Raw genomic sequence first — 15,050 nt, 5'->3', positions numbered from 1 at the left:
GATACCTGCCATCTTGTCTTTCTCTACTTGTGTAGTTGGACATAATAATCTGCTTAACTTGAAATGATTGCCTAGAGGTGAGCTTACTGGCTTAGCTTCTTTCATGTTGAATCTTTCAAGCACCCGTTCAACATATCTCTCCTGTGACAGCCATAATTTCTTTGCCTACCTGTCACGAGTAATCTCCATGCCCAAAATCTATTTAGCTGGCCCTAAATCTTTCATATCAAATGACTTTGATAGATCTGCTTTCAACTTGTGAATCATAGAAACGTCTTTACGTACCCACTATCAACATATCATCAACATAAAGCAACAAAATAATGAAGTTAGCTCCAGTAAACCGCTGGAGATACACACATGGATCTGCATCAGTTCTCTCGTACCCATGACCCACCATGAATGAGTCAAATTTCTTGTACCATTGCCTTGGCGCTTGCTTAAGCCCATATAAACTTTTCTTCAACTTGCAAACCATGTGCTCCAATTCCCTCGACCTCGAAACTTTCCGGTTGCTCTATGTATATTTCTTCTTCCAAATCACCATGAAGAAATTCCGTTTTCACGTCTAATTGCTCCACCTCAAGATTCATGCTAGCTGCCATGCCCAAAATAATTCTGATAGAAGTCATCTTGACAACTGGTGAGAAGATCTCATCAAAATATATTCCTTCTTTCTGCCCAAAACCTTTCACTACCAAGCGAGCCTTGAACTTTGTCAACTGTTCATTCTCTTCTCTCTTCAACTTGAACACCCATTTATTTTTGAGTGCTTTTCTGCCTTTAGGAAGCTCCACCAATTCATAGGTGTCATTCTTCAATAAGGACTCCATTTCAGACTTCATCGCCAACATCCATTTATCACAGTCTGCATGAGTCTTTGCCTCCTCAAAGCATTCAGGCTCTCCATCATTGGTCAACAGAATGTATCTGGAATATGGATCATCTCCATCACTAGTAACCAAAATATATTGTGAAGAATGATACTTGGTGTTTGGCTTTGGCTCTCTGTTGGATCTTTGAACTGGTACTTGGGCATTTTCTGGCTGCTCCCCCTGATTAGGCTCCCCCTGATCATTATCTTCAGGTTCTGCTGCTTCTGCTTCCACTTCCGCCATATCAGGAACATCTTCATTTACCATATCTTGAGCTTTGTCACTAGGTTCTTCCTGAAGCGGTGATGAATCGTAAGTGAGGTGGTCTGCATGTTCTACTTCATTTTTGTCAAAATCCGCAATGGTTTGACCTTCATGGAACACCACATCTCTGCTTCTGAATAACTTCTTAGTCTTTGGATTCCACAACCGGTAGCCCATCTCTTCATTGCCATATCCAAGAAAGATACACGGCATGACCTTGTCATCTAGCTTTGATCTTTGCTCCTTTGGCACATGTGCAAACGCTTTGCACCCCAACACTCTCAAGTGGGAATATGAAGCTCTTCTACCGGTCCACACGCCTTCGGGAGTCTCCAAGCCCAACGGTATACTTGGTGTTCGGTTGATAAGGTAACATGCGGTTGTCACTGCTTCGCCCCAAAATTTCTTTGCCAAGTTGGCTGTCTTCAGCATGCTTCTCACCTTTTCTAGAATGGTGCGGTTCATCCTCTATGCTACACCATTATGTTGTGGGGTGCCAGGAATTGTCTTCATGTGTTTGATGCCATGCTTCGAACAATAATCTTTGAACTTGTTCGAAGTGTACTCTCCGCCATTGTCACTACGGATACATTTGAGGGTTCTTCTTGTCTCCCTCTCCACCATGGCATGAAACTCCTTAAAGGTTTGAAACACCTGATCTTTTGATTTCAACAAATAAGCCCAAACCTTTCGTGAAGCATCATCAATATAAGTGACAAAATATTTATTATGACCTACTGATTCAACTTCCATGGGGCTACATACATCTGAGTGTACTAGGTCTAATACATTTTCTTTCCTTGTAAATGTTCTTTTGAAACTAACTTTATGTTGCTTACCAAATAAACAATAATCACAAGAGTCAAGTGAGGTACCTTTGGCAAAGGGAATTAGAGACTTCTTTGCCAAAACTTGCAATCCCTTCTCACTCATGTGGCCTAGCCGCTTGTGCCATAGACTTGGAGAAGAATCGTCTACAACATTCAACTCTCCTTTGCATATCTTGACATATGTCTTGTAGAGGGTGCAACACATCTTTCCTCTAGCGACCACCAACGATCCCTTGATAAGCCTCCACTTTTGATCACCTCCATGATGATGGAACCCTTGTCGGTCAAGCACACCAGTTGACATCAAATTGAGACGTAGACCTGGAACATGTCTAACATCTTTTAACATAAGTTTGTTTCCCAAATCGGTCTCAAAACAAATATCCCCAATTCCTGAAATCTTGGAGTAACCATCGTTGCCCATCTTCACAGTCCCAAAGTCACCGCCTTTGTATGTAGTGAAGTACTCCAAGTGTGGAGTGGCATGGAAAGAGGCTCCGGAATCAACAACCCATGCAACACCGGGACAATCATCAACATGTAAGCATTCACCTTCAAGACAAAGGAACTCACACTAATCATGAGACACAGAAGCTGCAGTGTTTCTCGTGTCATCCTTCGGTTGATGAGTATTGCCATCTCGACCCTCCTTCGGATCCTTCTTTAACTTGTTGCAATTCTTCTTCATGTGGCCAAAAATACCACAATGATGGCATTTTCCATTGAATCTTGTCCTGGATCTGCTCATACTCCTTCCATGGCCTTTGGGTCCTCTGCTTTTGCTCCTTCCTCTATACTCCGTCACAAAGACTTGGCTATTGTCCGAGCTTGAAGATTTTCTTCTAGTTTCTTCATTCAACATGTTATTTTTAACATTATCCATAGACAATACACCATCTGGAGCATAATTACTTACAGTTACAACAAAGGTCTCCCAATTCTCCGGCAATGATCCCAATAGCAACAAGGCTTGCAACTCGTCATCAATCTTCATGTCCATCGTGGCCAATTGATTGATTGTACTTTGGAAGTTGTTGAGGTGCTCAGTCACTCTAACACCATCTTTGTACTTCATGTTTACGAGCTCCTTGATTAGAAATGCTTTCTTGGCAGCAGTCTTCTTCTCGAACAAGGACGCCAACTTCAACCATAGTTCATGTCCGTTGGTTTCATTGGACACATGGTGGAATACACTGTCATCCACCCATTCGCGAATATGACCGATGGCTTTGCGGTTCATCTTCGTCCAATTTGGAACCGAAGTTCCTTCCGGCTTGGCCTTCTCTCCTTCGATTGGCTCATGCAAATCTTTGCAATAGAGAATATCCTCTATTCTCGGCTTCCATGTAATCCAATTAGAGTGGTTGAGTCGGATCATGGTACTCCTTGAACCTTCCATTCTAACACCTCACGAACCAAGAGCTTTGATACCACTGTTGGGAAAATTAATAGAATGGAAATAATAACTCCAACCACAAAAGGATGATAAAGAAATAAAACGAGTAAAGGAAAGTGAACACCGGATATAACGTGGTTTGGCAAGATGTCTACGTCCACGGGGCAGTAACAACAAGAACTTCCACTAAGATAAAGTGGGTACAAGAGATACACTACTTCAAGAACATTACTTGAAGGAAACTCTCTCTCTCCACCAAGATCAATAATTATAATGTTGTCAGATGAAGGAAGAGTGCTAATTAAGTTTCCCCGGTCTTGCATTGTGTGGGAATATCTAGTCTCAGGCATGGGCTAAACATTTTAGCAGCTAGTAGAAGCAAGCTTCTCCATTTGTATTGCTTGAATGTGATCAATCTGACCTCGCAATGAATACTGAAGAAAAAGACTGTTTCAGTAGGCCGGCTTTGGAAAATTAAATATCTGTTTCTCTCCGAGATTGGTTTGATCTTCTATAAAGTCTTGCACATAAAGAAAATTACACATAAATTAACAAACTAAATGGAATCTGAATGTCACATTGATGCCAGTTGAAGCATTGACCAAGTTTTAGTTTGGTTACCCTTATAAACAAATCAAATCTATGATCTACTACGTGTAATGATCGAATGATCACCTAAAGGGAGTAGTCAACTGCAGAAGATCAATGTTTTTTACGTTCACATGGTGGTGGATGCAAGAACTTTCTCTGTGGGACTGACATGATGAAGCAAATAATTTCAACTAGTTGTTCCTCCTTTGCTCCACAGAGAACAATAACGTATTTATTAAAATGTACTGGACTCTTTGATTGTTTTTTCCTCTTAACAGTTAACTCCATGATCATCAGCATCTAAACTTGGAGCTTAAAGGGCTCAACTACAACTTCGTTCTGGCCCTGCTTCATAATATAGTTGGCCAAATTAGAGTTGGGGATTGCTTCCATTAATAGGGATTTGGCATATTGGCCGTGGAACTTGGGATGAATGATAATGGACATATGAACTGGCCACTTCTCACTATGTCGACTGGGCAAGTACTCTTTCTCCTTCTCATCAACATCAAGTAGGAAATTGTCCAAATCTGGAACATGACCAGCATCTCTCATTCTTTTATTTATTTCTTGCAACATCAACGCAATCTGGCTTTCTCTGTCTGTGTATCAGCATCACCGCCAGAGGTAAAGTCATGGATCATTCCATTAACTTCAATTGAACATGATCCAGGCACCTTCCGGATCCCCCTCTCTTTTAAATGTAGCCTCACTTTTGCAACATCAGCACATTTCCCAGCTGATGCATATATGTTTGACAGAAGCATGAATACCAGTCTCTCTAAGTGGTCTACTTAGATATCTGCACATGAATGCCGGTACAGGGATCTCAATCTACAATAGTATCTTCACATTATATATTGGTGATTTTGTAGATTGATCGCTCTCAACTGAGGCAGACATGAATCAATATTTCTACATGCAGAATTGTGATACTCAAGATATCAATGTATTGGTATTCAAATTCAGGTATTTCAATCCTTCTCACTACCTGATAAACTCTGAGGAAGAATCAGTACAAGGACACTACAAAATAAGCTAATGTTTGAACATCTGTTGATTTTACTGAGCTAATCTTTATAACCACTGCTATGTTTGAAACAACCTCAGCATACAACACCAGCTCTGATGAACTAGTTACTTCCTTTTTGTGAGAGTCTGCGTTACAAAAGCATGGAAAACAGAAAGATACAGGCATATATTCTTAGATGATTGCAAATACTTACATATAAATCGGCTTTTAGAACTCAATTAAGCCTTTAATATTGGCCTGATGAGATTTGGAGCTTCAAATCAGGGAAGCACTAGTATCATGCCACTTGCCTATGGCTATGTCTGCCGCAAACTCTTGATCAACCACCCCACTAGACAACTGCAATGAAAAAGTCATGCAATCAGAGTTTTTCAAACAGATGAGAAACAGAAATTGCTATCATCCTCTGTTTCAATGTGCTAGAAGTCCGAAGCATTCATACGAATCATATCTTATTTTGGCACCAAGTATGTTGGAGGGAAATTGGAACAGAATATACATTTGTGTACAGAAGGGGACTCACCGCTCATTGCTTGCTCTGACAATCATAAGAGTCTCGCCACTGTCTAGGTATACAACTGTATTTTTGGTCGTAACTTTCCAACTACATAAGCAAGGGAACATTATACCAAAAGCTTAAGAGCTAATCATGTTTTATTTAAACTACTTGACCAGAGATCATACCTTTGAAATAGGTAAAATCCATCAGTGGATAAATGTAGGTGGGGTTCATTCGATATTAACAGCACAAACTTGCTTGCATGACTCTACAACAGTACCACATGTGCAAACTGCAAGAACAGTACTCACAGCATCAATTCAATCCATAGAAACAAAGAAAACCAACTTTTACTTCCTCAAGGCCATCACATGCCTGCCGCATCACCTTAAAGTGGAACTTAGCCAACGCCAGACTAGAACTCTTAGCTGATACCAAAAAATGATGTATATGACCTAATCAAATCATTGGCCAAATTTGTTTATGAATTTAGAAGTTGTGATCTATAGATGACAACTTAATCTGGCTCTGGCATGTAAATGTGCCAGGAATATTCTATTTAAATTGATAGTTTCATATTCCATTTGCTTTACAACAATGACCATGTGGACAATGCAAAATTGTGTCTCTTAAACGTGGTATGTTTCAATAACAAGTAAACGATGAGATAAAGGCACTTGAGCATAGAAGTACTGGGAAAAGTATATCAGCACAAGTTATTACCAAGGGAAATAGCACATACCTTTACTTCTAGCTTATTTGCAATCGTCTCAAATTCAGTCAGATCAGCATGTACCCGTTTTGCCCGAATCTGCAACAATTCCAAGTGGAAGTTTATAGTTCCCACTGCAAGCAGAAGCAACAATCAAAATGTATAACATTAATCACCCAGAAACTTTATTACCAGATAACAATAATCAAAATGTAAGTAACAAAGTGAAACCAAATATTAATACTGAATCATATCAACCTGTGTGCACTATGGACTACCTTGATTTGCAGTGCCTAGCTGACTGCCACCAATATTCTCCTACACAGTGGGATCAACTTATAATCAACAATGAAGATGAATATACCATTATTCCTGATCATCATGTGGCCAATCTCTGCATCACCATGAATGTTGATTCTATCTGTCCACAATAACACAATGCAACTTGTTAAATTCTTAGACTGATTCAGATTAAACACATTCTTGTATTTCAATCTGTGAACAGAATATACAAGTTTTTTTACGAATCCTACAGATTGGCTTCTAAGAAGCAGCCTCATCATAGATTCCCAGATAGTACAGCAATGTCTGTCGTATCACCTGAACCAAAGAGTGGATATGATTCACTATTTTGCAAAGTTTTTCAAGTACAGCAATTACATAGTACAATCATTAGTTTTAAAAATCATACTACGATGTAAAGATTAACATGGAAATAAATATATGTTTGTCCTTCCAGTACATAAATGAAAACAAATGACACAGAAAAAAGGGGAGGAAAAACCAAATGTCTACAAATGTCAATCCAAGTAAGCAAAATATCTGCAGATTCTTAGAACACAGAGAAAAACCTAAATTGGAAAATCTTGTAGGAAGACTCACGAAAATCTCGATTCTCGCACTTTGAAACTTGAAGTTGAAACTGCGCTGCGGTGTCGTTTCGGAGTTTCGGAAGACAAGGAAAGCCATGACGACGGAGTTGGCTCTTTAATTGACGGTGACGCCGCCTCTATCACAGCTCCACGATTTGTCAATGTCGAGAATCTCTCCTCCAGTAATTCACAACCTCTTATTTCTAGGTGAACGCCGTCTGATGGTAGCTCCGGAATTCCTTGGAGTCTCGTGCAACCGGACAAGTCAAGCCACCACAACTTGACAAATTTGGTGAAGCAAGGAGGAAGACTAACAAAATTGTTTCTTGACAGATTAAGCCACCGTAATGTTTCCCAGCAATCAAGAGTCATCAGGAAATCACAATCTGATAATAAACTGCATCCTGCGATACTGAATATACATAGCTTGGGAAGTGACAGTGAGCAACCATCGACATTCAAAATTTTGGTATTTGTTGGAAATCTGACGAGTTTCGAGCAGTTAGTAAGCTCAAACCATTCTAAATTTTGCAGCCCATAAATGCTGCACGGTATCCAAACATTCAAGCCCAATGAGATTTGCAATTGACTCATCCAATTCTCTTATGCCACTGCCTTTAAGATAGAGTAGTCTCAAGAAATTCATCTTTACTTGAATTTTTGGAAATGTAGCCAGTTTTGAGCATCCTCTCACATCAAGAGTCTCTAGAGTGTGCAACTCATAAATATTATACGGCAGGATTGTAAGATGTTGACTGTCCGCTAGGCCCAACTTTTCCAGCCTAATAAGTTTTGTAATGGACGGATGCAATTCTTTAATGCAAGTACCTAATAGATCCAATTTTCTCAATGAACCCATCTCTTCCCCAACTTCTGAAAATTCTTCAAGCTTGCAATAGCTAATAGAGATTGTTTCTACAGATTTCAAGTTGATTTTTCTTGGAAACATAATAAGGTTAGAGCTATGGTGAACATTCAAGGTAACAAGGTTATGAAGGAATCGAATTGAATCAGGAACCTCAACTAAACTGGCACACACATATAGATCCAACTCTTTCAAGTTAGTGATTCCACTCAAGTCTGAGAGTTCCTTTAGGGATTCACAACCCCTTAAATTCATACATGTTAGCCTTAAAAAATTCTGTATGGCAAAAAAAAAAGGAAAAGATCAACCAAGTGAATGTAGTAATTTACAACACAGTTATCTATTACTTATTTTTATTAAAGAAGTCTTGAAATAAAATAGATTCTTAGTTTATAGTACCTGACGTCCCTTCCATAGTCGTGTGATTCCGCGACTCCAAGAAATACCGAGATTTACAAGTTTGTTTGCTTGAAAATTGGATGGAAAACATTGCAACGGACATGCTTGCCAATCGAACCACCTCAACTAGTTGGAGAGATAATCAATATCTCTAGAAAAGGATTCGTATTTCATCATTCTACTTATAGAAATATATCTCAGCCTCTTCATCTTTGAGAAGCTTTTAGCATTCAATGATATCGTAGATGATCTCCACAGGACCTGAATATTGGAAGCACAAGTACTGTTTTAATACAGTTTTCTTCAAGGTCTCAATAAGAAATTATATTCAATACAAAATGCTTTCCGAATTGAAAAACGCAAAACATCATTAATATACTTACTATATTATTTGTTAGAACATCGTAGACATCTTCTTCACTCCACACTCTGCTGCGTTTCTCAGGTTCATCAGGTGACTCTTGATGCACTATGTCTTTACCCATTTGCTCCTGCTGCTCTTGTTGATGGTGATAATCGTCATTCACAGACGAAAGCCACGAACGCCAGCCACTGTGATGGATCTGCAGGTCAGGGACCCCGGCGGCAGTGTGTTGTCGTTTCGGAGGATTCATTGGTGTTGGGGATGGTTCTTTCGTAGTGCAGTGTCGTTTCGAAGTTTCGAAAGACAAAGAAAGCCATGACGACGAAGTTGGCTCTTCATCATCATCTTCTGTCCAGTGATTCACTATCATCTTCAATTGACGGCGACGCCGCCTCTATCACTGCTCCACAATTTGTCAATGTCGAGAATCTCTCCTCCAGTAATTCACAACCACTTGTATTTACTTTAACGTTTGGTGGAAGCTCCGGAATTCCTCGGAGTCTCTTGCAACCCGACAAGTCAAGCATCCACAAGTTGACAAATTTGGTGAGGCAAGTAGGAAGACTAACAAAATTGTTTCTTGACAGAATAAGCCACTCTAATGTTTCCCAGCAATCAAGAGTCATCAGGAAATCACAATCTGATGATAAACTGCATCCTGCGATATTGAACATCTGTAGCTTGGGAAGTGATAGTGAGCAACCATCGACATTCCAAATTTTGGTACTTGTTGGAAATCTGACAAGTTTTGAGCATTCACCAAGATCAAGAAACCATAAATTTTGCAACCCATAAATGCTGCACGGTAGAGTTGTGAGATTTTTGCAACCATTAAGCTCCAAATATTCAAGCCTAATGAGATTTCCAATTGACTCATCCAATTCTCTTATGTCACTGCGTGAAAGAGAGAGTAGTCTCAAGGAATCCATCTTTAGTGGAATTTTTGGAAATGTAGCCAGTTTTGAGCATCCTCTTGCACAAAGAGTCTCAAGGTTATGAAGGAATCGAATTGAATCAGGAACCTCAACTAAACTGGTACACTCATATAGATCCAACATTTTCAAGTTAGGGAATCCATTAAAGTCCGGGAGTTCCTTTAGGGATGTAAAACCACTTAAATTCATACATGTTAGCCTTGAAAATTTCTGTATGGCAAAAGAAAAAGGAAAAGATCAACCAAGTGAATGCAATAATTTACAACACAATTATCTATTACTTATTTTTAATTAAAGAAGTCTTGAAATAAAATAGATTCTTAGATTATAGTACCTTACGTCCCTCCCACAGTCGTGTGATTCTGCGGTTGCCAGGAATATTGAGCTTTACAAGTCTGTTTGCATGAAAATCGGATGGAAAAGATTGCAATGGACATTTTGGCCAATCAAGCCACCTCAACTGGTTGGAGAGATAATCAATATCTCCAGAAAAACATTCATATATCCGGTTCTCGCCCATAGAAATATATCTAAGATTCTTCATCTTTGAGAAGCTTTTAGCATTCAATGATATCGTAGATAATTGCCATGGGACCTGAATGCCTATAACATTATTTGTTCCCTACAGTAAAAGAAAGCAAGCATATTAATCTAGGCTATCTAGCAACATTTATGGTTGCAATCTCTATTCAGACCAAAAAAAAAAAAAAAAACGAAAGAACATTGCAATTTCTATTGGAAGCACAAATATTGTTTCAATACAGTTTTCTTTAAGGTCTCAATAAGAGAGTTTATTCAATATAAAATGCTTTCCGAATTGAAAAACACAAAACATCATTAATATACTTACTGTATTATTTCTTAGAACGTGGTCGACATCTTCTTCACTCCAAACTCTGCTACGTTCCCCGGGCTCACCGGGCGACTGTTGATACACTATGTCTTTACCCATTTCTTCTATCAAGTCATGCATCCAAATCCTACCACCCTTGAAAGTCTCATCGTCAATTCGGATCAAGGCTTTTTCTTGGAGTTGTTTAATACCAATCACTGATTTGAGGTCGTAGCAAGCTTCTAGTATTGGTTTCACATTGTCTACAAGCTTACCCTTAAAGAAACAAGCGATATCAAGAAGATATCCTTTTAAATCTACTCCCAGAGCATCGTAACTTATTTTGAGCACGTCTCTTATCTCTCTGTGGGGATCTTCTCCCCTACAACTATCTAATGTAGCTTCCCACTCATCTCGGCTTCTACGAAATAGATGAGAGCCTAAAACTATCAAAGCTAATGGAAGGCCCTGGGCATAGCGTACTGCACGTTGTGCAAGTTCCACATAATCGCCTGGAGGTCCATTTCTTTTGAATGCATTCAAACTAAATAATTCTAAAGCTTGACGATCATTTAACATTTTGACCTCGTATACTTCATCAACTTGATGAGCAATTAGCCAACGTTTATCTCTTGTTGTTATGAGAATTTTACTGCCCGGCCCAAAACAATTAGGGGATGGAACTAAGTTCTGTAATTGGCTAGAATGACTCACGTCATCAAGAATTAAGAGAACTTTTTTATGTCGCATCCTTGTCTTTATAAAACTGACTCCTTGATCAACACTGCTCACATCCAAAGTTGAGTTTAAAATATGAGACAAAAGTGTCTCTTGCAGTTGGACTAGGCCTTTTGATCTAAAATCTGTCAAAAAACAGGTACCTTCAAACTTATGGCGAATTGAATTAAACAAATCCTTCGCAATTGTGGTCTTTCCTATTCCACCAGGCCCCCATATGCCAACCATGTTATTCTCCTCGGCATCTAAAAGTTTGTTGACCTCTTGTCTACAAGACCTCAAGCCAATTGGATGTTCAGCAACGTGCAACTCACATGAAGGGTTTACTACTTGGGCGAACAAATCCTCAACAATTTCTTTGATAAATTCAGTCTCGTACCTATGAAATTAAAAGTACATATAGGAAATCGAATAAAGTAGAAGACTAATATATGGATTTTTCAATATAAATAAAAAATAGGCTAACTAATCAACTAGCTAGTGGGGTTGGGTTAAAAACATACCGGCCCTCCTCGAAAGTCCATCCAGACAAATTTGCTGCTTCCTCAAGAGCCTTCCTCCATTTGCCGATGCTATCCTTGTATTTGCATTGATCAATTTTAGCAAATGCGTCACCGAAAGCACCTGTTTGGTATCGTACATCTGAGGGAGCCACCTTGTAGAAAACTGCTCTAAACTTCTGTCCTTTGGATTTTCTGCAGTCAAGTATCTTGACCAGTTCATCTAAGCACCACCTTGAGGAAGCATAATTTTGAGAGAAGACGACGATTGAAAATCTGGACTCCTCAATTGCTTTGAGGAGCTCTTGTGATATGTCTTCTCCTCTGCTCAGCTTATCATCTCTGAAGGTCTCAATTCCCCTCTGACACAGAGTAGTATACAAATGATCTGCAAAATTAAAGCGTGTATCCTCGCCTCGAAAACTCAGGAAAACCTCGTATGTGTAATGATTTTGGTGATCAGTAGAAGAAAGTGGGAGAGAAGAACTGGCTGCTGCTTCATTGTTCAGAGAAGCCATATTCTGCTTGCTTTGCTGCATCTGTTGCATCTGTTGAATGTTGGCTGCATCTGCTGCATCTGCTTCCTGGAGTGCGTTTGTATTGTAGATCTGAGATCTCTACTCTCAAGAAGATAGTTTCTTGGTGCCTGCTGCAATGTGAATGTGAGGTTAAAACTGGACTAAATCAGAACCTCTATGAGCCTTGTTCATCTTTCTTTGCAATTTCTCTTTCACGTTTTCATTTTAGACTCTTTTTTCTTTTTATTTTTCTTTTTCTTTTTTCTTTTTTCAGAGGTGATGACTTTCTTGGAAAATCATTACTTTGATGCTTGATGGAGCAAGGAAATATCTAGTCTACGGTGTACATTTTGTCTGGGTTCCATGTATTTTCTATGGAGGAGATTGCATTTAAAATCATATCGCAATCTTAAGGGAATTATCTAGAAACTGTTTGGATTCAATGTATTTTCTAGGTAGGAGATTGCAAATTAAACCATACGGCAATAATGGCTCACTTGATTGATTTTCAGGTCTGTTTTAAAGAATCTGAAAAGAAAAAGAAAACGGTCAATTTTTCTTCAAATCCCTTGACCAAAAGAAATGTTACTTACCAAATTACTACTAGCATAGGGCAAATTACCAAATTATTCTCATTGCCATTTGTTTTGTTTAATTATCAGTTGCTTGGATAATATCTCAAGTAGTCTTACTTTACACAATATCCATGGTATCAAATTCTTATGCAAACAACTGACACAAGCATTACAGTGAAAAACCAGTCAGGATTTGATTGAAGCAGATATGAACCCCAGGAATTGAGATACTGGATAGTAATTTATTGCTATTTAAGTTTAGGGTATTCAATCCTTCCATCTAATTTTTAATTTTCAGAGGAAGAATCAGTTCTTATGACCCTTTAAAATATGCACCGCTATTCTTTTCAATTTCTACTTGACTAAACGGGTTTTGGGTTGAATAAAGTACTGCTATTTTGAAAGTTCAGCATACAACGACACCAACATCATGGTAATAGACTAATAGTTTTACTACGACCTTTAAGTTGCAGAAACAAGGAAAAGAGAACAATACATGTGGCTAATTCTAAATGCTTACAAATACTTGCATACCGATCGGTTTTCGAACTCGGTTAACTCTGATGCTATATGTAGCCGTCCTGCAACAGCCTATTAAGATGGAATCCACAGCACATGCCACTTGATCACTGCGGCTGAAAACTATTCAGCAACCAACCCCGTTAATCACTTTACTGGAAAGAAATGCAGTTGGCCCTTTTGAAGTACACTTTAGAATTCAAAAACCAAAATCAAATGGCCAAATGCACACTGAATGGGAAGCAGAAAGCCAGCCAACATTGCTAAAGGAAGCCAAAGTTCATTGCTGATTTCTACCTCTTAACGAGAATTAGCATCACTTGACTCTTGTTCTAGAAAGATAGTTTTAATCACTTAACTAAAGAGTGATTTGGCGAATACAGTATACAGAGTTTGGAACATATTCTAGAAAGAAAGAAAAAAGGAAGACAAAAATAGAGAGCCATTTTGTTCATTAACAATTTTGGGATTAATGTCATGTTCTTCTCTTTTTCCTTATATCAAGTGTTAGGGGATTAATATCAATGCCAATACCTTATGTGTAGCCACTAGCTAACCTGTCTCAAAATAGTATATTAACTAACAAACTATACATATACTGTATGTATCAATTTTCATTAACCTATGTAGTTCTTATCATGTAGAGACAGACCCATATGCTCAATTATGAAGTTACACTTGCTAGGCTAAAAGTTTGAATTTTTCTTCATTCAATGCTCATCAAAATATACAAGAGTTAATTGTACATGATATATATGGTAATGGGAGTAACAAGGTAGCACTACTAATGCAGTAAAAATCAAGATAGATCTTGCCCCTTTCTGCTCCCAATGCAGACATGGGTGAAACAACAGTCGGGATTCAATTGCAGTAGACAAGGTTTGGGATGCAACATTTAGATACTCAATATAAATACGATGATGGTGTAGTTGCTAGAACTGAGATACTCGAGACCTCAGTTTATAGATCTTTAAATTGAGGGTACTCCAATCCTTCCAACTACTTTCTAAATTTACAGAGGAAGAATAAGTTAGCTGAAGAATGAACCATTTTTCAATGTTCTGTTCATTTTACTAAACAGGTTCCAGAAACATGTAGAATAATGATTGAATAATCATAGATACGTACTGTTATTCTGCAACATAACGACACAAAACCAGGACCATCTAAGTTAAAAATTAAAATTAAAAAATTGGAAAAGGAAAAGATTCATGTATTTATTTGAAGATGATCACATTAACATACCTGCATGAAGTCAAAAGATTATTTTCAAGTCACAGCTTCAACCTTCTGTGTCTCTGAAATAATACATCTGAATGCATGGCATTCTTGTTGAAACTCTTAAGTGGACGGGGTTGGTGATATCCATTTTCTTGGCATACTGGTGAACCACTTTCATTCCAGCTTCAGGCCCAAGGACTCGATTGGTCTGATATACAACGCTTGTTTATTCAGCCAAGTAGTCAATGAGTTTGAACAATGGCAATGGAAGAGATTGGGTTCTGCATATTGCCCCTGAAGTATGGCTCAATGATAATGGAGGCATACTTGGATTGTGTAATTAACACGATATGATAATGGCAGGCAGATCAAAAGCAATAGATAATGGGAATGCAAACTAAAGGAGATCAATAATTGGGGGAGAGTTCTCTTCAAATCATAATTCTATTACCAGTAATCACTGCAAGAACAAAGCCCCTGACTAAAGAAATGGAACCTGCTGTTATCTCGAA

At 38.5% G+C, this 15,050-nt stretch overlaps 2 protein-coding genes across 5 annotated transcripts in view; both read right to left on the bottom strand.

The window, feature by feature from the left end:
* Positions 1–6,800, bottom strand: part of LOC133710642 (homocysteine S-methyltransferase 3-like) — a 94,196-nt gene extending 87,396 nt beyond the window's left edge. The window contains exons 1-5 of the mRNA XM_062136781.1: positions 6,713–6,800; positions 6,479–6,621; positions 6,231–6,334; positions 5,674–5,780; positions 5,513–5,593 (exon numbers count right to left, since the gene is read on the bottom strand). The gene's annotated coding sequence lies outside the window, so the exon portion shown is untranslated. The remainder of the gene's footprint in view (positions 1–5,512; positions 5,594–5,673; positions 5,781–6,230; positions 6,335–6,478; positions 6,622–6,712) is intronic.
* A 329-nt stretch (positions 6,801–7,129) lies between these two features.
* Positions 7,130–14,987, bottom strand: LOC133710631 (disease resistance protein RUN1-like). 4 transcript variants are annotated; one of them, XM_062136766.1, is made up of 8 exons: positions 14,563–14,987; positions 13,333–14,452; positions 11,709–12,354; positions 10,486–11,584; positions 9,970–10,257; positions 8,720–9,845; positions 8,337–8,597; positions 7,130–8,213 (listed from the first exon to the last, which is right to left on the bottom strand). In XM_062136766.1, exons 3-6 carry the CDS (start codon positions 12,251–12,253, stop codon positions 9,042–9,044), a joined length of 2,736 nt encoding a protein of 911 aa, XP_061992750.1. In that variant the 5' UTR covers positions 12,254–12,354; positions 13,333–14,452; positions 14,563–14,987; the 3' UTR covers positions 7,130–8,213; positions 8,337–8,597; positions 8,720–9,041. The 4 variants fall into 4 exon arrangements, with proteins under 4 accessions (XP_061992750.1, XP_061992751.1, XP_061992752.1 ...); XM_062136767.1 differs by having other exon boundaries at positions 13,333–13,440; XM_062136768.1 differs by having other exon boundaries at positions 13,333–14,987.
* Positions 14,988–15,050: the final 63 nt, after the last annotated feature.

Source organism: Rosa rugosa, chromosome 5 (genome assembly GCF_958449725.1).
Source record: "Rosa rugosa chromosome 5, drRosRugo1.1, whole genome shotgun sequence".
NCBI lineage: Eukaryota > Viridiplantae > Streptophyta > Magnoliopsida > Rosales > Rosaceae > Rosa > Rosa rugosa.
The sequence above is the reverse complement of the archived record's forward strand: the minus strand, read 5'-3'. Positions and strand labels throughout refer to the sequence as shown.

What these genes read in the sequence shown, in the direction of transcription:
- LOC133710631 (XM_062136768.1), bottom strand. Translation starts at nt 12,253, where the DNA reads ATGCAACAGATGCAGCAAAGCAAGCAGAATATGGCTTCTCTGAACAAT. An exon ending in TGGACTTTCGAGGAGGGCCG is followed by an intron (nt 11,585 to 11,708) that starts GTATGTTTTTAA and finishes TTAATTTCATAG; the next exon opens with GTACGAGACTGAATTTATCA. An exon ending in ACGTTCTAAGAAATAATACA is followed by an intron (nt 10,258 to 10,485) that starts GTAAGTATATTA and finishes CTTTTACTGTAG; the next exon opens with GGAACAAATAATGTTATAGG.